The sequence below is a fragment of the Neopelma chrysocephalum genome, unplaced genomic scaffold, assembly GCF_003984885.1.
Source record: "Neopelma chrysocephalum unplaced genomic scaffold, ASM398488v2 Primary Assembly neopelma1_22b, whole genome shotgun sequence".
NCBI lineage: Eukaryota > Metazoa > Chordata > Aves > Passeriformes > Pipridae > Neopelma > Neopelma chrysocephalum.
Genome location: NW_020897690.1, coordinates 7068320 through 7090707, shown reverse-complemented (window position 1 = coordinate 7090707; position 22388 = coordinate 7068320). Strand labels below are relative to the sequence as shown.

The 22388-nt window shown below is 38.2% G+C and overlaps 1 protein-coding gene across 4 annotated transcripts in view; it reads right to left on the bottom strand.

The window, feature by feature from the left end:
* Positions 1 to 1887: 1887 nt before the first annotated feature.
* The window catches only part of LOC113965570, a 31202-nt gene continuing 10701 nt past the window's right edge, over positions 1888 to 22388 (bottom strand). For 3 of the 4 annotated variants that reach the window (XM_027679166.1, XM_027679192.1, XM_027679183.1), the window contains 12 exons: positions 18683 to 18733; positions 16636 to 16713; positions 13274 to 13410; positions 12831 to 12950; positions 12280 to 12310; positions 9001 to 9022; positions 8425 to 8449; positions 7536 to 7574; positions 6236 to 6340; positions 5179 to 5284; positions 3834 to 4751; positions 1888 to 2923 (listed from right to left, as the gene is read on the bottom strand). In XM_027679166.1, the coding sequence (XP_027534967.1) occupies positions 2868 to 2923; positions 3834 to 4751; positions 5179 to 5284; positions 6236 to 6340; positions 7536 to 7574; positions 8425 to 8449; positions 9001 to 9022; positions 12280 to 12310; positions 12831 to 12950; positions 13274 to 13410; positions 16636 to 16713; positions 18683 to 18733 (1688 nt within the window). In that variant the 3' untranslated portion in view covers positions 1888 to 2867. The remainder of the gene's footprint in view (positions 2924 to 3833; positions 4752 to 5178; positions 5285 to 6235; positions 6341 to 7535; positions 7575 to 8424; positions 8450 to 9000; positions 9023 to 12279; positions 12311 to 12830; positions 12951 to 13273; positions 13411 to 16635; positions 16714 to 18682; positions 18734 to 22388) is intronic. The other variant, XM_027679174.1, reaches the window with a different exon arrangement.

The following is a 22388-nucleotide window of genomic DNA, read 5'->3' as shown; positions in this document are numbered from 1 at the left end:
CACCAAAATAAGGAATTCTCCCAAAGCACTTAGGGCATTGTCACCCAAAGGCCAGTGGTTTTTTGTGTGAAGAGAGAGAGCAAGAATAATGGCCAACGTCAGAAACCACCTCACCCAACAGCCTTGAATGAACTGTGAAAGTTACTTTAAGAAGATAAGGGAGAAAGACTTCCACCAGTTACTGCTTGAAACTTCCCTCCCCAGAAGGCTGAGATGATCACAAGATATGTTCTCTTCCAAAAAACATTAACAGAAAAGCCCCAATGTTTTGGGCTCAAAAGAACTTGCCCATTCCTTTCCCACTAAGGAATCTGTCCCTTAGGATCATATACCCACATGAAATACAGTAATTCTGGGAAATGCTTTGAGGAGCATTAATAGGTCTAAGGTACAAAACTAAAAAAGCTGGAATCTGACAGACTTCCCCAGTTGTCTTGTCTGAAGGATGTGTCTGTGTCCAGCTGGCCCTGTTCTGCTTCACTGTCTTGCATGCAAAACAGCTGGCTCCAGCACTCTGTGAAGGAGCATCACTGCTGCAAAGAATCACCCAGGTGGCTCTGGATTGAAATAACTCTGGTCCCAGTGGATAACACGCATCTGAAGGTATGAAAGCAGGTACACCACAGACCAAGAAATGGCTGAAAAGTAGACTGTTTACTCCCCTCGTGCATGTTCTAGTCTGGATTTTTATCAATGGCTTTCTAAGGAAATGTGAAATTGATGCAAAGGGCTCAGGTGCAGCCTCAAAACGCCTCCATGCCAAAGCCTGTGATGTAGCTGGTTTAGTGCTGGCAGGTGGCAAGCACCCAGTGCTGCTCTGCATGCTGTCAGTGCCTACTTTGTGAAGGTTTCTTGAAGAAGAACTGGAGCCTGGAGAAACAGGAACAGGCAGAGGAATCATTCTATTCCAGTTCTATAGTACACGGGAGCAAGATAAGGCAAAGGGGTTTCTTGGGAGTATGGAGTAGTCAGTAATTTATAGCTCAGGAAACCTTTAGTAAATCAATGCTCTCTTAACTTAGTCACTACTCCAATTCCGTTTCAAAGTGGAAGAACTGTTTCCCAAATGCAGGACTCTGCAGGGCCAGTAACTGCTGCTCAGAATGAAAAATACGAAGGGGGAACGTGTAGGTGGAAAGAACATCTAATTTGGGCAGAGATCACCCGGCTGCTGTGTGCCAGTGGGGTGTACAGTAAAGGCATAAAAGCCCAAAGGGTGTGAGAAATGGGGAAGAAAGAGCTTTCTACAACAAGCTCAGATGAAAAGGTCTTAACTTGAATTGAGAGTTGCAACAGTAATATTTTCTAGCAACAGTTTTTTCTACAGTTTCAGAATTTTAGTTGCACTACACTTTCTGTGGTAGTAACATATGTAAATAATTTCTGATAATTTTTAAATGTAGATAATAACTGATCAGTCCCACAGAGTTTTAAATCAAAACTCTGGCAGACACCTGTGGTAGAAAATCATACTTTTCCCCTTTAAGCAAGAAGGTTGACTATGGAATTCAGTGGATTAAAAAATGTATGACACAACTACTAAGTGTATGCCATTATAAACCACTCAAACACACCAGTAAGTATGAGAGGAAATAAAGAAAATAGTGAACAGGAATGCAAAAGGAAAGCACATCTTTTCAGATGCAGAAGCAAAATAATTACAGAAGGACAATTTTAGGGAATTGAGTTTGTATGCTCAATAATAAATTGCTTTGAGTTTTTGTTAAAATTTACATGACAAGATCTAAAATGTATTTTGTCAGTTCATGAAGACTAATCCTGCTTCAGCACAAGTATTTAATGCACAGACACAGTTTAGGTATGGGTGAGAAGAAAAATGATAGTCCACAACACAGCAGTGAGAAGGAAAATGGACACTGGGGAGTAAAACTGTCTCACTTTACTTTTTTATTTCAGCTCCATGTAAGGTGGTTTTAATTACATAAAGCAGACATCTAAAGCCAGGAATTCATCAGCATGTGGCCCAGAAGTGTGGGGAAAAGAAAAAAAAACACAGACCACTGATAAACATCATGAACTGGTAAGTATTCCTCAGTTAGTACAACATTTTGATTATTTTTTCCTGTTATTTTATCTGATTGCCTTATAGATTTTACTATTTCTTAATAAGCTTTTGCCAGTAGAAAGAATGAAGAATTTTTATTTTAGGATGGGTCAATCCATCAAATGAGTTTTTAAGTCAATTTGTAACAATTTCATTCAGAACAATATAATAAAATTTGCATATATTTCACACCTTTTTACTATGCAAAAATGAAAGTAATATGCCATATTACGTACCAGTCCTAGAATAGATTACATTTTCTTCATATAGCATCACATTAAGACAGAGAATTCCTTTGCTGTGACATTCTTTGTCTAAACAGAAATGTAGTGTATCAATTTCTAAAAATATGCTAATTATAAAGTCTCAAATTAATAGAATTGGCCTTACATTTATGTGAAGAGAAGTAAACCTGTATTTTTAATATTCTTCCCAAGTAGGTAACATAAAACTTCTTTTTTCTTTTTTTCTGAATTGGGAAGGGTGTTAAAAGGTTTAAAAGGTCTTTTTGCTGATGGAATAACTTTAACATATTTTCAAAAAATAACAAAAGATTTTTTTCTGGAGTATACTAAGATGTAACAAATACATTACAAAAAGCCTAAACAAAATAGTATGTTCATCCGTTATGTGCAAGTTTGTGTTCCAGCTACATTTTACATGTTAAAAAATTAAACCCTACCTCCCTTTACCCTTCCAAAACCAGTTAAACGCAGAATTAAATGCAGTCTCTTTCCTGAAAGACAAGAGATGGAGACTCTTGAATCTCTTCATCTGTTTCCATTTCAGCTGTTGTTGCTTCTTAATCTTTTCCTCTAGTTTCTACTAGCACATTGACTAATGTCTGAATATTTAGTTCTAGAAAGGGGAGATAAAGACATTTAAAGTTACTTTTATTTCATCATATTTTACATAACACAGCATAGAAAATGTTAAAATGAAAGTTTTCTTATTAACTAGCTTCCTAGTTAATTAACTAATTCTAGTAACAGAACCATAGTTTGCATTTGTCCAAATGACAGGTATACAGTAGTATATGCCCACCTCCTTTTAATCACCTCTCATAATCTATTTCCAAAGGAGAATCTATTATTTTTAATACCATATAACTATTCTGAACATTAGGGACTATTTCTACAACAATTAGAAAAAAAATAAATTGTCATATAATGAACCAGGTCTTTGATAACATTTACGTTATCCCAGTGGATTTGATCCATTTGGATTATTTATTATAATGCCATCCAGGTTTGGTTCTGCATGCATTACAATATGTTTTTCTTTATGCCAATACATTCCCTAGACTAGATTACATCTTCCTCATACAGCACCACAGTAAGACAGAAAATACATTTGCTGTGACATTCTCATTTCTTTGTCTAAACAAAAATGCAGTGTATCAATTTCTAAAAATACGCTAACAATGTAAGTGTATTGCAACATAACATTGCGACCCTAACAGTACAAACTCATGATATAAAATGCTAGTTAGAAAGATGACCTAGGACAAACCTTTCAATTCAGAAAATTTTTATTCTATCAAAATTCCCTCACACTGACTGCTCTATTTAGTTACCAAGAAGCACAGTGTCCTCAGAGAGGCAATACCGCCTTTCTTCAGCTGATACAGACCCTGAGCAAAAAGAACTCGACTCCCCTGAACAGCATGTCCTGTCTATGCAACACACACAACACACAATCTCCTGCCTATGTTAAAGCAACTACGTTGACGTAACTCATTTTATATGCAAACTAATCGCAATCTTACTTTGAAGTACTGGATAATATGGAGCCAACTGTTTGAGCCTCCTGGTCATTGTAGGTATATCCTTTCCTTGTAGTCTGTTCACAGTGTTGGAAGCAAGACCAACATCATCTTCGTCAAACATCTTATCTGAGCCTCTGAACTGCTGGTAATCCCTGTATGAACCACTGCCAGAAAATGAGTCCTGATGTGAAGTCCAGTCACTCTTGTAGCCTGCTTTCTGATGCCTGAATCCTTGACAACTTGACTCCTGGTTCCAGCTAGACTCCTGCTTCCAGCTAGAGCTCTGGTTCCACCTAGAGTCCTCATTCCACTCATTCCACCTGATGTCCTGGTGCCACCAGGAGCCACCTCTTCCTGAAACAGCAGAATTTGCAGAAGATGTACAAGTATTCGCAGACTCATCATGCTTGTAAGAGGAATAGCTTTGCAATGGATCATTTGTGGAGTATCTTCCCGATGAAGGATACGAGGCTGTAGAATTGGGATAGGATAATCCTTGATCACTTACAACCCATGCTTTTGTACACGCTTGTTGATTCCTCCATTTTGTATTTTCCCTGCCATATGAGAGTCTGTTATCATGGAGTTTACTTCCTTGCACATCTCTGGACATATATTCTGCTGAATACTCCCTCACTGGGCTTGTCACATAGGAAGAGGCCCCACCAGCTGAATTACTGCCAGATGCAGATCGGCTGAACCGTCCCAGCCATTCACTGACACCACTGGCAGGACTTCCAGTGTGAAGAGCAAGAGAGTCCCTGAGTGCAGACATCATTGCAAAGTCATTAGACATCAGATGGCAGGAAGATGATCCATCATCTGTTTGGTAACTGTATGAGTGAGCAGGAGCAAAAGAAGCTTCTGCAGAGCACTCTTCATACTGAGACAAAAAACCTTGACTCCAGTTAGAACTTCCTGAACAAATAAAGAAAGGACACTAAAAGTTAGCAAAACATTAAAATATCAACTGCAAACACAAGATTTTATAAAGTGATTCTATGAAGTGTCCTTCTGTTCTTTTCCCATTTCCTGCCTTTATGTCTTAGCTGAGGCTGGCATCTTTTCACCCAAAAATTCTCATGTTAAATAGGTCAGGAAGGGTTACTGCTTGGATTTCCTATAACCTTTACTGCTGTAACACTACTCAGTGAAACAGAAATGTTCTTAGTTCAGGATATTGCTTTCTGAAGCCTTAATGACTTCAGCCTCGACTGTCTGACTCAGGGCACAGACACAGAGTATGCTAGCTAAGAAGCACTATGGCTGGCCATTAAAGTAAATCTTTTCACAATCTGTGCAGTCTCAAGAGTAGACTTAAACAAGGAAAAAATATCTAAATTACCTTTGTATTTTCCATATGGCTTATAGTGTTTTGGGATGCTTTTCCTTTCTGGAAATTCATCTTGAGATATTGACATCAGTGGCCTCAGACTATTAGCGTAATTAACCTAGGTAAAGCAAAAGGTCAGAATGTCTGTTTTTAAACTCAAATCTTAAACATTCTAAAAAAAAATAAATAGTAAGCTTCCTCAAAGAAAGTTAGTAGAGTACAATTTTAGGTGAAAGCAAAATCCACACGAAGGATGTGTTGTTCACAATGACCACATTATACTTTAATTTTCAAAAGTATTATTTGGAACAGGTACGCATCTGGAGAACGGAATGAGGTGTCTGGGGAAGACAATGCCTACTGTTTCAAATTTCTTTATTGCCTCATCTCTCATCATCACCTGGCTAAAATATAAAACTGGTACATATGCACATCCTGTCTTTAGCTAGGAAATGCAAAATGGAAGGCTCAGCTGAGAGATTAAGCTATAGCAACAATATTTAACTGCTAGTGGTGGTGGCATTTGCACAGAGACAGTTACTGCAGCTCAGCTGACATGGAATATATTATTGAGAATACAGTCTGAAACATCTTCCATTAAAAATACATGCTGAATTTTGTGAACCAGTAGCTACCAGAGGTGATGAATAATTTTTTTCACAGATTCCGGTCCTTCTTCAGACCCGGTTTTTCTACAGGTATTCAATTTTTATGCCAAGAAGCTATGGAGGTTTGTAAGGGCCAACAGAAAGTCAAGAACATCTTGCCTACCTTAGTCTTAATAGATTAATGCTCCCAACTGAGAGCAGAGCTAGAGGTCACGAAACAGACTTACCCACGCCGGTGAAAGAAAAAAGTGGCACATTTAGGTGGCACTTAAAGCCTGATTAATCTTAGAAGACAAACTATCAAGCAAGGGACCAGCTACAAAAGAAGGATGACAAGTATATTTAACTAGGGTTTTTGACCATGCCTGAACTGTTACAGTTTGTAACGGTACAGTTTGGCAGGGTGTTAACTCCTTCCCTCCCAATGGCAAAAAAACTCCAGTCAAGATTAAGTTACTTACTGCTGCTTTCTTTTCACAAAAGGCCTTCAAAGCCTCTGTGAGTTCCTGTGTAATGCGAACAACAAGTGTTGCTTCTGAGTCTGAGGTGATGTGAAAAGTCTCCTGCTGAAAAACATGGTTAGAATTGGTCATTAGTATGCCAAAGGGTCATGTACATAGAGATCAAAGTTAAATTTTGATTTTTTATAACAAAATTTATACTATTAGTTGATATGTAAGACATATAATAAATGTATACACACACATATCAAAATATAAAATTGTGAACATAATTATGGCCTGATAACGGGTAAAACATAAACCCGGATTTCTCTGCCACTCCCTTACTGTCAATCATGGACATTTTGTTGCAGATGGAGAAGGGCACAAGTCCTAAATTTATGTTTTCTCTGTAGAAAATTGAATAAAAAGTATGCCTCAGACTGATTTGTAAGTATATAAAGTTATAACTGATTACAGTAAGTTAAAAGAATATAGGCAGTCTGCCACAAGGAATAGCTGTGATTCCTGTAGATAAAAGTCAATTAACTGTCTATCAAGTATTTTTGGTATTTTACTGATTATCCCTTAGACTTGCTTTTTCACTCTCTCTTTCCAAAGTGACAAGTAGCCACAGCTTAAAAAAAATGAAGCATGCATCTTGAAATATTCTACTTCTGATTTCCATGTACAAACACAATTCAAACTCAAATGAAATTTTCCAATTACCATAGGTACAGAACATGACTTTCACAGAGTAAAATGGTGAATACAAATGGTCAGATATTTTCACAACATGAACCCAGAAGACAAACCAAGGCTTACTATACCACTGCCAACAGCAACTAAACTGATAAAACTTCCCCCACTCGCTCCAACACCAGCAGCTGTGCTCTCATATCCCTCAGTTTCACTTGTCTGTCTAGTTCTGCAGCAGCAGCACAAGCCACAGCATCCCAGGCAGCAACATCAGACCAGTTCCTCTTGTTCAGCATTATCACCAACCCCATTAAATACAGGCAGCCAATAGCACTTGAGCAACATCAGTGCTGCAAACTGACACTACTTGTCAGGGTGACTCCTCAAGAGTCATCCAGAGAACAGGTCAAGAGCCCACATTTAATCCACCGAGTTGTTCTGAGTTGACATTATGCTACAACTGCACAAGGTTTTCAAAGAGCAGAGTCCATTAAAAGAGAATTTAGAAATTAATGTTATGGTCAAATGAGTTTGATCAGGAATCAGAGGCTCCTTCACAATATTCATTGCATCATATTGGTGAAACTGTACAACTCTTATCACAATTATTTTACATACATACCAAGAACTCTAGAGCTTTTTGTTTCCGAACAGGATCATTCTGTGGAATTGTAGAATAGGGGAGAAAAATTAAAAGACTCAATACTATAATATTTGTTGCATCATCTTGTACAAAACAAGACGTTTTGATCTTTTATCCAGCAACAAGTCAACACAAAGAAAAGACAGTAATTTTAGGTCACAGCCATAAACATGCAACCTTAGAGCCTCACTATCAGTTAGGTAGCAGCTACTACAAATACAACTACATTACTTTCAATACCAGGAAGAAGAATACATTTCATATCTAAGCCACATCCGTATCTTTCCCATGCTTTCCTCACTCAGGACCAACATCATGTTTAAAAAAGTCAAGTGCTCAGCTGTATTTAGCACAGTACCTGACCAGCCTGAGGCCTGCACAACCAACCTCTGCCACTACAATAAAAACAACGCAGTTCTCAGTGTTTGTGCCCAGTGCTGGTTATGGCAGATATTTGAGAGATCATTTTGAGTTTCACCTTTGAGTTAGAAAAAACAATTGTAAACCTTTAGCGATATCTTGAAATTTAAACCAAACCTTCAGAATAGAATACCTTTGATCTGAAGAGGGGCAAAACAGAGAAGGGGAGACTGCAGCTCAGGGTGAGAGACCTGGCCTGCAGACACTGGACATGAGACTCTCAGTGACTCTGAACAGGATTTATGAGAGCTAAGGTGAATGTACAGTATTCACTTCCCCTCTGCTATGATGAACACAAAACCCTGGTCATTAGGTCAATTGCTTCTGCAATAATATTAATAAAAGAGCAAATGAAGTCAAAGAGTAAACATTTTTCAGAAAAATTAAAAGCAAGCATAAGGAAACTGCTACAACATAAGATACTTGCAGAGTTACTACCTCTACATACCTCATGCTTATAATCATCTTCCCACCTTAAAAGAAAGAAATTACAATATTAAGATGCATTCTAAAAACTACTAAAAAAGTTAGTTTTACTCACAGCATCTAGAACCAAAATATTTCAGTTTCCAAATTCATATCACTTACCAATACAGGATATCCTTCTCTAAGAAATAACAGTATTTTAAATATGCCATAAAGATCCTTATTCTGAATTACTCTCAAAGAGATCCAGTAGTACTCATAAACTTTACAGATCAGCTAAAGGAGATGACTAAAGTAATGGTGAGGGTTTTTTTCTTCCTATATGAACAGAAGTGCCTTTTATACAATTTACTCAGCCTATGGCATCCCAAATAGACTGGAAACAGACTGAAATTTTAATTGCAATTTCTTTGTGAGTGCAATATTTCAAAAGCCATAGCTACTATTTCCACACAGACAAAAAGGAACAATCTACAAAAGAGGAATAAGTACAGTGGAAAGACAACATAAAAATATTTTCCCCATATGTCATGATGTTTGTTATAGTAAAGTAGATGGAAAATCTCTTTTGATTCCCCTGTGGGGGTAGTATTCTCACCTTGCTTTCTTCTTTGATGGGGCTAGAAAATGAAAAAGTATTATTAGCAACATCACAGGGTTTCCACCATACTACTGCAACAGATGCATTACACACAAAGAACAGTTACTGGCCCTGAAGTGGCTGCAGTTTCTTTAAAGAGCAGGATTCAGCAGCCTAAAACTAGACACATATTGCCATTTTAGGAGCTACCAGGCGTCCTCGATGAAAAGTCTATGGGAGGCTTGTGCTCTAACTGGTTTGCAGGGTACCCTACAAAACCTGTTCATGTTCAGGCAGCTGAATCCCACACAAGAAGTCTGTATGGATTGAACTGAGGTGGGCGTGCCTACTCCACTCAAACAGTGAAAAGGTTTGGCAATGTTTTTTTCTGTGTATATACCAGTGAACATGAAAGCTGCATATACATACAGTCTCCAACAAGAAGTTATGGGGATTAAGTGTCTAATCATCTCATCTTTATCAGTGTATAACATGAGGAGGGAGGGAAAGCTCAGTAAAACAAGACAGTCTAAGACAGTAACTATGCTTCAGAGAATCAGCTACTGCATGGTACATAACTTATCACTTCTTAAGTATTTATCAGCACAGGTGTTCCAGGATAAGCAACAGGACAAGTAATAATTCTCAGGACAAGTGACATCTTTGCTCCTACAATATGAGGCTGAAAGACTTACGTTACCATTTTAACCACTTCATGTTAACATGGTAAACACACACTGATGAGTGGCAACATAAAGTTGCACTGTCCCAAAGTTTTCTAAATGCCAGGAAAGAAAAGGACTGCCACCATTTCAAAGAAAATATCCAATAAATTAAGAATCATGGCAATGTAGGATGGTAGGGATCTCTCACAAAATCATAAAAAAGTTTAGGTTGGAAGGGACCTCTGGAGGTCATCTAGTCCAGTCTGAGAGGTAAAAGTACCACAGAGGTGGTAAGAAGAGAAACCAATTAACTGTAAGATGAGGACACTGACAATTACATTAATTTTCTTTGAATTATTCAATTTGTGCTGTCTTTACTGTAAGCCTCCACAATCTGCCCTGTTTGAAAAGAAGATGAGTGGAGATAACTACTCAGTTGTTGGAAACTTCACTCTACTCCAGCTAATGTCTGAAGTTCTGCTCACTCTGACAAGGACTAGCCTTAAGATTAGATCTGAATGGTTAGGCTTGAGTCCAGCTGAGTTTTACAAGTCTTCAAGAATGGTGGTTTTTCACCTGTTTGGTCAGGCACTTTCAGTGTGTAGTAACTTCCAGTTCCATTGTCTAGTCCAACCTTCCACTTGAAGCAGGACTACTTGCCAACATAAGATTCTAGTTTTGTATCACCAAGTCTTGAAAACCTGCAAGGATGAAGAGTTCACTACCTATGGATAACCTGTACTACCCTCCCTGAACTCAGTTTTTCCCAAGTTCAGCCTCTCAAACTGCCATCTCTGGTCATCTCATTACATTGTCTGCAATTACCAACAACTTTGGCTTTGTCATCCTTGTAGCAGTCTACAAGCAGTTATCATTCCTTACCCTTCTCTTTCCCGTTCTAAACAAGCACAGCTCCCTCTAACCCTCACCCTAGGCACATGTTCTTGACCCCTGAAAAACTCCATAATCCTCTCCAATTTCTCCAGCTTCCCCTTGAACTAGAAGGAACAAAACTGGACACAGTATTCCAAGTTTGGTCTTACCAGCACCAAATAATTGGGGATAAGACTGTTCTCCAATATTCTGCCTGTGCTCAACTTGTAGTATCACAATATGAGATTTGCCTTATGTGAAATGAAAGCATTCTCTTGGCTCATGTATAGCAAGTCTTTTTTAGCAAGACTGACCAGTCTATCACTTCCCATCCTGTATTGACTCACAGACTTATCACTTCCCCACTGAAGATACAGACAGGCTTGTCCAAATATCTGCTATAATTTCAATCTGAAAAGCCTGGTGCAAAATAGCCAAATCAATCTCTGGACTTATTTCCAGTTTGCTGCTGTATTCCACAGCAGCATTAAGAATATATTTTAGACAGGAAAAAAAATGATGCAGGCTGCATTCAGAGAGTAAATCAGACCAGAACTTGATATGTTCTACTACCAAACTGTGCTTATACACAGTGTCACAAGGCTTCAAGCTCAACTTCACACTTTGAGTTACTGGCTACAGGAATTACCTTCATAAATCAGTATTTTTAATCTAAAGCCCAAGACAAAATACATATAACCTCTCCTCTTTAGAGAATAAAGAAATGCTGTAATTTTTCCTTTAAGAAAAGCAACAAATCAATCACTTCAAGGTCTCTCATACATACATATGTGTCTACAGATATATATAAGAATATATAATCTTATCTTAGTTTTGCATATGATCTGTGCAGCAGCCAAAATTTGGTGTTAATGTCCATTTTGTCACTTGCAAAGTACACGTCACCAAAAGGCCTGTCTTAATTATATCCTCAAACTCACTCTTGCTGTCAGAAAGGAGTTTTGAAATTTGCCAATATGATCTAGTCTAAAGACATACAGCTGCTAAACCAGTAAGTATGACTTTCTTCTAAATAACCAGAGTATTTTTATTTTGGAATTCATTTGATGTTGACCTTACCACCTAACTAGAGCAGACCTTAATACTGAATGACACAATGCTTTTGCAACTAACTTCACTCTAGTCCATTTCTCCAGTTCTTCATATCCTGTAGGTCTGGGTGGGATCACCCTTTTTGATGTTCCAAATTGATATTTGAGCATGTCTTCTACTTCTACAGAAGTCTACTGACTTGACTGATGTCAATTTACCCTGAACTGAGAATTACTGAGCTAGATTACTGTGTTACATTCCCTCTTCTTCACAAGAGACACAAACTGAGCTCAAAAAGATTCTCTGCCACCTTGTTTAGACCAACACCTCAGACCAACATTAAAAACTACAATCCACAGAAGCCACTAATGATCAATCCGAAGTTGATTCACACTGAAAAATTCTGTTGATCTATGCAACCTTCACCCATTTCAATCAAACCTACCTTCCTTCTAGTATTAGTACTAGGGTCAAAAGGTAGCAAGGAAGTATTTCTTCAGGTTGGCTAAAGAACGTTGTAAGTCTGGCAATTTCTTTCTTTCCTCATTTCAAATTCACAAAAACCAGAAAACCTCTGAAAACATTTAGTGCTATTATAAGTTGAATGTTTTAAATCAGTCAAACCCTTGAATTCAACTACTAAGTCAAACTAGGCCAGATATCACTTACATCAATTCTATTATATACAAGAAATTCGTAGACTTACGTGAGGTACTTGGTCTTATGCAGCCTTCAATCTAGAAACAGAAAAAGTTTCATATTAGACTTTCTGATTAAAATTCCAAACAAGTATCTACTGCAACTGCCTTTAGGAACGGAACAAGTACTTTTATTTATGCCAGCATAGTGTAGACCATAACTTCACAGATACAGAATCCTGTAAATATGAATGAAACTTGAGAGAAAATTTGCTTACATTTGAGAAAATCTAAGTTGCAAAAATTAAAAATTATTGAAGTCAAGCAGTGAAATTTCTGAACCATGGAATTCAGACTGGACATTCATAATTTAAAAAATCTAAAACCTTCAAAATAAACAACTTCTGTTTTCAGATGAATTTCAATACTACTGTTCTTTTCCCCAGACTTTTTAGGGCAACTTTAAGTAAAGCCTTAGTTCAACTGAATACTACACTTCCTAGAAACACAAAGAAATTTAACAAGCTTTGTCTGCAGTACTTTTAAAATTTACTACATCAAACATAAACACATTGATAAAAGACATATTAACAAATACTTTACATTTACTTCCAATTACCTCATACATTTTTAACCCTTCGGTCTTCTCTAGCTCTCCTGCTATTCGTTTGAGAAATGAGACTTTGCATTCTTTTACATCTGTTGTCCTTCTCTTCATTTTATCTGGAAATTCTTTAGACTGTTGAAAAAACCAGCTCGAAAAGGTCAACATCAAAATTCATCACAATATTAAAAAACTGACACATTTCACCTTTTGGACAAGGTTCCAAAAGGCTGGTAAACATTGATTTGAGCATTATGAGCTAGTTTTTTCTCTGTAACACAACTAATTAAATTTTAGAGTTGCTTAAGTAGGCTTCAAAACAAACAATGGATACCATGCAAAGCTTGTACAAGTATTAGCAGTTTATCACATGAGGGTTTAAACTAATTATTTAAAGAAAAAAAAGGGGGGGAGTACCATAAAGAAATTTTTATCAAAATGCATCAAAAATAACTCACAATGTATGCTCTCCTGTGTTTATATCCACTAAGATGTTCTATCATGGGAGCCATCTCTGTATTAAGCTCACACAGCTTGCACTCATAACGCGGCTCTTTTCTTCCTTCAAATCTGATTTCAACCACATGTTCTAAACCTGTAGAAGCAGGAGTTATAAGTATCTATATTTTACTATATACTACTATAAACAAATGTATTCTCTTCTGTGTTGCTCATTAAAAGCCAAAATGAACATATAATAATATTCCATTTTCAGAATTTTGATACTCCCTCAGGATCACATTAGTTAAATTTATCTCTTTCCAATGTCTTATTGAGAAAGGAAATACACCATCTGTGGCAGATTTGCAAGCCTACCAAAAGAAAATATTTCATATACCTTTCTTCCTGCTTGGGATATTTTTTTCAAGAAACTAAAAAAGAGAACGAGAATAGAAATGCCACACAAATGTCTAGATTTAAAAACTGCATTTAAACTACTTATAATAATAATAATAATAATAATGGCCCATCTTCGCAAACGAAGATTTGGGGAAAGGTCTTTTTACCTTTCCAGCCTGCGCAATGGATTTTTTAGGTGAGAGACAGCCTGCGCTGAACTGAGCCCACCCTTTAATCCTAAGGTTCATCTGCTGGGGCCAAGCAAGCTTGGACAATGGCAGTGAGGTCCTCAGGACGTAGGTTTGTTTAGAGTGTCCTTCTCATAGATGGATGGCCACACAGGGCTAACGACCTCCATCAGGCCAGGAGACCGGGGAATCGAACCCGTGGTCGCAGCAGTGAAAGTCCTGCACGCTAACCACTAGGCCACCAGGGGTCTTGATTGAAACTACTTAGTCGAACATAATTTGCACAGTGTATGAGTAGCACAACACAGATGTAGGAAAGACATTAATCACTTCAAAAAACTGAGTCCTTCAAAATTTAAAAATCTAAAACCTTTTTTTAAAGTCTTAAAACTGTAGGGTTTTTTTAATCTAAACACTTTCACATTTTATAAGAATGAAAATGGGAGTTTTCTTCATTTTCCTATAAATTACTGAGACTATCCCTTAGAAGTATTCATAAATCTCCAAGTTTGAGGCTTCTTACCTAGCATGAAAAGTTTTACTCTGAACAGCTTAAACATAACAAATTTAAAAGCAGCTTAAAACAGCAGCTGTTCCCTTATGTCATAATTTCCAATGCTCTGTATTTGTGATGCCTTGACCCCAGCCAGCAGCCAAGAACCACATAGCTGCTTGCTCACTCACATACACACCCTTCAGCAGGGTGGGGAGAAAATAGGAAGAACAAAAGCAAGAAAATCAGGGGTTGAGATTAAAGACAAATTAATAAGTGAAGGAAAGACGGGTAAAAAAAAAAAAAAAAGAAAAACACATGCAAAACCCCGTTGCTCACTTCCCCACCAGCAGACCAATACCCAGTCACAGTCTCTGAATAGCCACCTTCGAAGTTAAACCTTGCTCCACCCTACCCTCTTCATCCCCCCTTTTTCCTTCTTTGTCTCAATTGAGATTGCTGACAGAATATGCAGCACAGAATATCCTGTGTTCAAGTTTGGGCCAAGTGTCCTGGATGTGACACCTCCCAGACTACTGCCCACCCCCAGTCTACCCAAGTGGTGAGAGGTGGGGACCCAGAGTAACGAGTCATGACACAGTGCACTGCTCAGCAACAGAGAAAATACACTGGCACATCATCAAAATTGCTTCAGTCACAAATCCAAAACATACAGGCTGCTTTGAAGAAATTCAACCCCATCTCTGATCTGCTACAGTATTATACTTCTAAATCTTAGCTCTGCAAATAAACTATCACCAAATGAACTGAAGGCATTCTTGTAACCAAAGAGTTTTCTATTAAAAATGCTTCTAGTAATAAATTACTATGATTTTTAATATTAACACTTTATGTGGCATAACAAAAAGACAATGCACTAAACAGGGAAATTTTCAGCTAATATTAGGAAATTTGTTGCTTAGGTCTTCATGAGGGAACATATTTCTCTAGGCTACCGGTACATACTCGGAACACTAAGGCCACTGAGAAGGGTTGCCTAATCTAGCATTTAGAAAGAAAGAAAGCCTTAAAATTAATCTCATTAGTTTTAGTATTCCCAAGGACAGACAGGAAAAATATCTTACTGAACAGGAACATTGGTATATCCCACCAAATAGAAAGCCATAAAGAACCATGACTGATGACATGTCACTAGTGGCACTAAGTCCAGTTGGAGGCCAGTAGGTAGTGGTGCACCCTGGGGTCAATACTGGGTCTAGTCTTTGTTACCCTCGCATACCCTTGCATACCCTCAGCAAGGCTGCTGATGACATATAACTGGGGGAGATGGCTGATACACCAGAGGGTTGTGCTGCCATCCAGAGAGATCCTGAGTGGCTGGAGCTTGGCTGACGGGAAGCTTAGGCTGGTCAACAGGGGCAAGTGCCAAGTCCTGCATCCAGGGAGGAACAAGCCCAGGCACCAGTACACGCCAGCTGGGGGCTGGCTTGCTGGAAAGCAGACTGGCAGGAAAAGGCCTGGTGGACACTAAGTTGAAGATGAGCCAAGAAAGGCTGATGGTATCCCTGAGATGGAAAAGGAGCAGTGTTGACAGCAGGCTCTGCTCAGCACCAGTAGGGCCAATCCTGGAGTGCTAGGTCAAGTTCTGGACTTCCAGTACAAGAGACACGGACATGTGAAGGACCATGAAAATGATGAAGGTACTAGAGCATCCCTCCTATGAGAAACACCTGAAAGAGCTGAAACTGTTCAGCCTGAAGAAGAGAAGGCTCAGAGGGGATCTTGTCAGTGTGTATAAATATTTGAAGGGAAGGTACAAAGAAGTGGGAGCCAGGCTCTTTTTAGTGGTGCCCAGTGACAGGACAAGAGCCAGTGGCACAACTGAAACATCTGAACATTATGAAACATGCCTTGACTGCGAGGATGACCAAGCACTGGCACAGGTTTCCCTGAGAGACTGTAGAGTTTTTCACCTTGGAGATATTCAAAAGCCATCTAGACATGGTCCCAGGCAAACTCCTCTGGGACTTGACCAGGGGTTAAGACCAGCAGAAGTCCCTTCCAACCTCAAAAATTCTGTGGTCTGGGAAAAGCTTGTATACTTAGATGGCTCCTTCAAGAACAAGTTGTATTAAAAGTTAAGGTGTATAAAAGAAGTGGCCTTCATAATATGCAGTGCAACAAGCTACCATTTAAAAGGTATGAGATAGACATTATCCTATAAGTTATTGAATATATTTCCAGAAAATGAAATAGTATCTAAAATGCCACCTTTTATTTCAAAAAGCCATTTGGTCACAAATTCAAAGGCACACAATTTATAAAACAAAAAACATACCAACTAGAGGTTCTTCTCTTTTGGGATCATTCATAAAATCCTTCAGACAGGTTATGTACTTTGTAAGTCCTCTCTTCGCTAAAGTAAAAAATACATACATAAAGAGACATTACACATTATACGGTTTGCACATAATGTCCATGATCTTAAAGGAGTTTCTAATGGACACTTCAATGGGGACAAAATTTGCACTCTGAAATACATACGGAAAACAGCAAGGCCTCAGTCCCTCAACAGAAAGACTCCAACACCCTGTCTTCTCTAACAATTTTACACACAAGGATTTAATGTCTTCAAGAAAAGAACTAAATAAGCAAAACAGAACTTCTAACAACATCCAATTTACTGAGGAAAGATACTAAGTTCACATTCATAGCATGTACCAGACTGTGTCAGTTCTCATGAAAAAAAAAGGTGAAAAAAAAAAGAAAAAGAACAAAAAGTTAAAAAAAAAAAAGGCAAGCCAAGCCACCAGCCTCCTTCTCTCCTTAAAATCCTGATATACACATAACATTCTGGGACTGCTTGTTTGAAGTGTGAAGTCCAACAATCATATTGCTTTAAGTCTAACAAAGAACACAATCTTCACTAATATAACAAATGCCTCTTGTGCTCTGGGCAGCCCAAAAGCAACAAAAACACTGGTAGTATATTCCTAAGTCTGAAATAGCAGTGTTTCAATCAGGGCTGTATCTTGCTCTTCACTGGGTTTAAATAGCTTGGTTTTTGCACTTCCTGGTCAACTCAGAACACCAGCAGAGTTCAGCTAAATGCATCTGCTAAGCAATTTTAGAGAGGCAGTAAAGGTATTCAAATGTTGGACATTATAAAGGAACATGATAAAGTGTTAAAATATGTATTCCTAATCTGAGAAAAAAATGTGCAGAAATAGAACTCATCTTCCTAATTAGATAAAACTGACCAATTAATTACACAAGAGTCATAAAGACTGCTTGTTTCTTCAAATCAGAGCAAGCACATAGAAATACCACAAGCACTGAACTGTTACTGTATTCTTTCCCAGTAGGATGCCAGGTTACAGTTTAAAAAACACAAAAACCCCAAAACCTCACAGGGATAGGGCATTCCATATTTATTCCTAAATATTCATTCCATTAGGAATATGCCTGTGGTGCCATCAAGTCAAACTCCCGGGCTGCAAACAAAGAAAAATTTCACAAAGTTCCAGCATTAATTTAGATGGAAAACCTCTTGCAATTAGAAAAAACCTCCATGGGAACATCTCCTGCCACAGCAACAGTGTGGCCCATTCCTACCAAAATTTCAGTCTTGTTAAAATCTTTCCATGTTGTTTTGGGGCTTTTTTGCCTGAGGTGACATGCAGCAGTAGCATAGTGTGACAGAGTTGACATGTAACAAGTTGGTGCTACATAATTCATCTCCATAAACAAGATTCTTACAAACTTAAATGCATTATGCAGTTCTCATGCATTCATGTGCCTGAGCAGCAGCTCAATGTGAGCTGGCTATTGCCAAGCTAACAGAGAAAGGTATGTGGTCTTCTGGACTTAATAAAGAAAGATCCACACAGATAAAAGTTAAGAAGAAAATGACCTTGAAGAGACCTTTATTTCCTAACATACAACTAAATATTCCTGTCTTAGTATCATCTTAATAGCAAACAACTCATATTGTTCGTGGTTTATACGATTCTGGTTTGTCGAACTTCCACTGTATCATTTGTTCACAGACAGCGTGATGCAAAATTTTTTATTGAAAACTTCAACAACCAATAAAAATTAGCTAAATGCAGTAAGATATCAGATAATCGTGAAGGCAGAAAGTATGTCTCAAGTTCAAAAGTCTTTCTGTGAAAATACTTGTAACTTCATATTCTCCGAAGACCTTTTCTTGGGAAAGAAAATTAACCAGTGCACAAAGGAAAAGCAATACTTCAAACGTTTGGCAGCTTGCACTGCTTCTTTCTAGACCACAATCAATCACCTGCTTTAGTCATCATTAAAACAAAACAATTAATTTCAAAGTTGCATCTGAAAAGGACATTAGCTCATTTATATTCAGCTACCTGGTCTCTGTGCTTCATACTTCATCGGAGTTTGGACTGGAGCTGCAGGACCTAGGATAACAGTTTGACAGTCAGACGACTACTTCTCATTTGCTTTTATTAAGTACCTAGTAGGTCATCCAAACATGTTACAGAATAGAACAGTTATCTTCATTTTAAGGTTTAATATAGGCTCAGTATTCCATCTTGACACAGTTTTCTTTTGTAACTTCACTGCTCTCAGAAAAAGTCTCTCATTCCACTCCCCTCCCCCATCAATACAATATACCAAACAGGTGAATTTCACAGAAGCCCAGAATATTAAATTCTTATTTGATTTTTAAATGTTTTTCATACTAGCTACTTATCTTAATTATTTTAACTATTCAGTATCATGCATGACAATCAATCTATGTTACAGGTATTCAACAAAAAACTTCCGGTCTAAACATTTAGAGCTTAAACACAGTCTCAGACACAATAAATGTCATCATTAAATAGCATTTTCTTTTACACAGGGCTCTGTATATATTCTTAATCACTCAGAGCTTCAGAACAAATTTTCAGATGTATTTTATAAAGGTACTTCTCCTCTCTTTGGAACGTTTCCCTTGCCCCACTCCCCCTCAAATCCATAGACACAGACAAATGACAATGCCTTAATGATGTTGTCGGTATTTTGTAAGTCACAGCATTCAAGTTTAAAACAAGGTGACACACTAATACTCATTTACTGGAAAAAGTGGAAGTTTGAGTTAAATTACACAGTTGCACATGTAATTACTATTGAAATGAAGTTTTCTATACTCATGGCAAACACAACATGTTGTATACATCAATTTTTTTCCTCTTTCTGCACAAGACAGGCACTTAAGAGATAGGTATCAAAGCTGTAAATCAAATCAAATCATGGTTGTAAACATTTTGCAAATAACTCTGCAACGTTAACACAAGGGAGGGGTCTGGGAAAGCATATCTCCCTTGATTCCTTATAATAAATTTTTTTCAGTTAAATGCTCCAAAATTTCTGGTAGCAAGAACAAAAGAAGATCTCCAGGTACTCTGCAAGCACAACAATTCAGAGTTGTTCAGCTAGTGTCTGAAGCTCAAGTCAGATTCCAGGTCCAGCATCTGCAGACTGACAACATGGCCAAACGCTAAATGACACGAATAAGAACCTGCGAAACAAGATTTTAAGTGCTTTATTTTGATTTTACTTCTAGGGGAAACTGCATTTACAGAGAATTGCACCAGAAGCAGTATACAGTGCAGTCTGCCTTAACATGGTTACAGTTTACAAATACGGTCAAGCTAAAAATCAAGTTCTAGCTGCTACTATCACCAAAGGTAAGCTGTTGGGGGAGTTGAGTTTTTTTTTTCCTTATTAAAAAAAGGCATTTAGTAAATATCATTGCTCCTGTGTGAAGGAGCAAGATTCAGGATGAGAACAGTTCCCAGGCATGGAGAAAAGCATACAGCAATTGGCAGGACTTTATTATATGGATCTTACAGTTATCATATGGACTTTACTGTTATTATGTGGTTTCATTGTATTCACACTACACAGTGCACAACCTGGTCGTGCCCAGGCTTGCCATGAGTTTGCCTGCTCCCTGCTTCCTCCACTCCTCCCCCTTTTGTCCATGTCCCGATCCTGGTTTGTTCCCCTGCTTGTCTGTCTCATGCTCCGCCCTATGTTCTGGCCCTTTCCCCGCCCGAGCTGACAAAAAGACAGTGTGCACGCGTGAATAGGGCATTCTACTTGCACCCTTCCTCGTGTCCCATCCCCTCTTTGGACAGCGGCACTCCTGGAAAAAGTTTAACAAAGCAATTATGATCTTAAAGACTCTCCCATTCAGCAACAGCGGGTTTCCAGGCTAACATTTAACTCATGCTTACTAGCCACATGGCTTTGTAATATTGCTAATAAGGTAAATTATATTTCTTAAGCACCCCAGAACCAAAACACAATGTTTTCCCTAAAGCATATCAGACTGATCAACAAGCTGAAAATCAACAGGATTACCAGGCTCAAAGGGCAACGATCAACAGTGCAGCCTCCTGGTGCTCAGTAAGCAGCAGAGTGCCCTAAAGACTGATTACAGGGCCCATAATTAATACCAAAATCGGTAACCCCGTTGAGGATGCACAGAACACTCTCAGCAAATTCACAGACAATAGTAACCTACAGGCAACGACCGATGTCAAAGCTTCAATAAAGCAGGACCTTGGGAACATTAAGGCAAACCCCATATTAAGATGCAGCACAGGCTGCTTACTTCAGAATACCTTATCCTCCATTATTTGGGACTTGCGAGGCTGGCTAGTACCATCCTCATTCAGTTCAAGTGGGAAGTGGAGAAAGAAGGAGGGTACAGCAAAATGGCCACCAAGGCAAACAACCGAGATCAAATAATTTATGAGAACAGTTTTGGGAGCTGGACTTGTTTAGTCTGGTAAAGTGGAGACTAAGAGGAGATATAACAGCATGGACACATGAATGGCAGCTACAAAGATTTCCAACCCTATGCGGATGTGACAAAAGTATTAAAAAGCAGCAGCCAGAAATAGTTGCTTCAGAGGCAAAGATCAGATGTTAGGATAAAATTCCTCTTTAAGACAGAAGAGTAACTATGGGCTGATCAAACACAGGTTATGCACCCTCTGCCTGAGGAGATGTTCAAGAATTCAGCAAGCAAGGGATGATCCAGCACTGGCAGTAGTCCCCTTCAATCAGGAAGTTAGGAAATCTTATCGGTATTAGGAAATCCCTTTCAGCTAATGATTTTATTTAGTAAGGGCTATTTTCCAGTTACTAGTTACCTATGTGAATGAACAAAAAAACCCCTTTCCTTTCAATATTCAGTTACAGAGTGCTGAACATATAAAAGGTGGAGAACAAAGAAACATCTGTAAGTGTATTTGTAATACACACATTTCTAATGCCAGAAATATAACAGCCATGTTTCAAAACTTAAGGGTAGTATCAGACGTTTCCAACAGCAAAGAAGTACTGGGCTCGGGACTGCAGATTCCCTTTTGAATACAAGAGGGGAAGTGCACAAGGACACCAGATTCCATTGTATAGGGAAACTCCTCGAGAGAGGTGGGTAAGGGTGTTGAAGCAGTATTATTCTATTATTATGGCTTCTGAAACATTTCCTCTTCTAGTCTTCAAGTCAGAAAATAACTTCCAGGTTGGAGTTTTTTTGAAAACATTGCAGTAGTTATACATCCCAAAACCTCATGCATGGTTATCAATGTTTAACAAACACTGAGCATGGAGGGATATGTTAAAATAAATAAATTTCTGATAACAAAGCTGAAATGCTGATTAGTATACTGATAAGGTTGTAACTATTGAACACAGGGCAGAACACATGATGTCTGTACTTTCACTGGAGAAAGAATTTGCCTGAGCTGACTCATAGTAGTAAACCACTGGATTTTGCTATTGCCAAGCAAACATTTGCCTAACATGTACATTGGCATCTCCCCATCATTTAATGCCTCGTGCTCAAAGCAAAAAGTTTTCCAAACTTCTCTTATTTTGGCCAAGAGGTCCCAGGAAAAAAAGTAATGTTCAGTCTCCTCCCCTCCTTATCCCTGAATACATGTGCAACTGCCTCAAAACAAGATGAAAGAAGTATTTCATCTGTCCAAATATATCACTGTACAAAGGAATTACATGACTAAAATTCATATACTCAGCTGAGCTTTGAGTTAA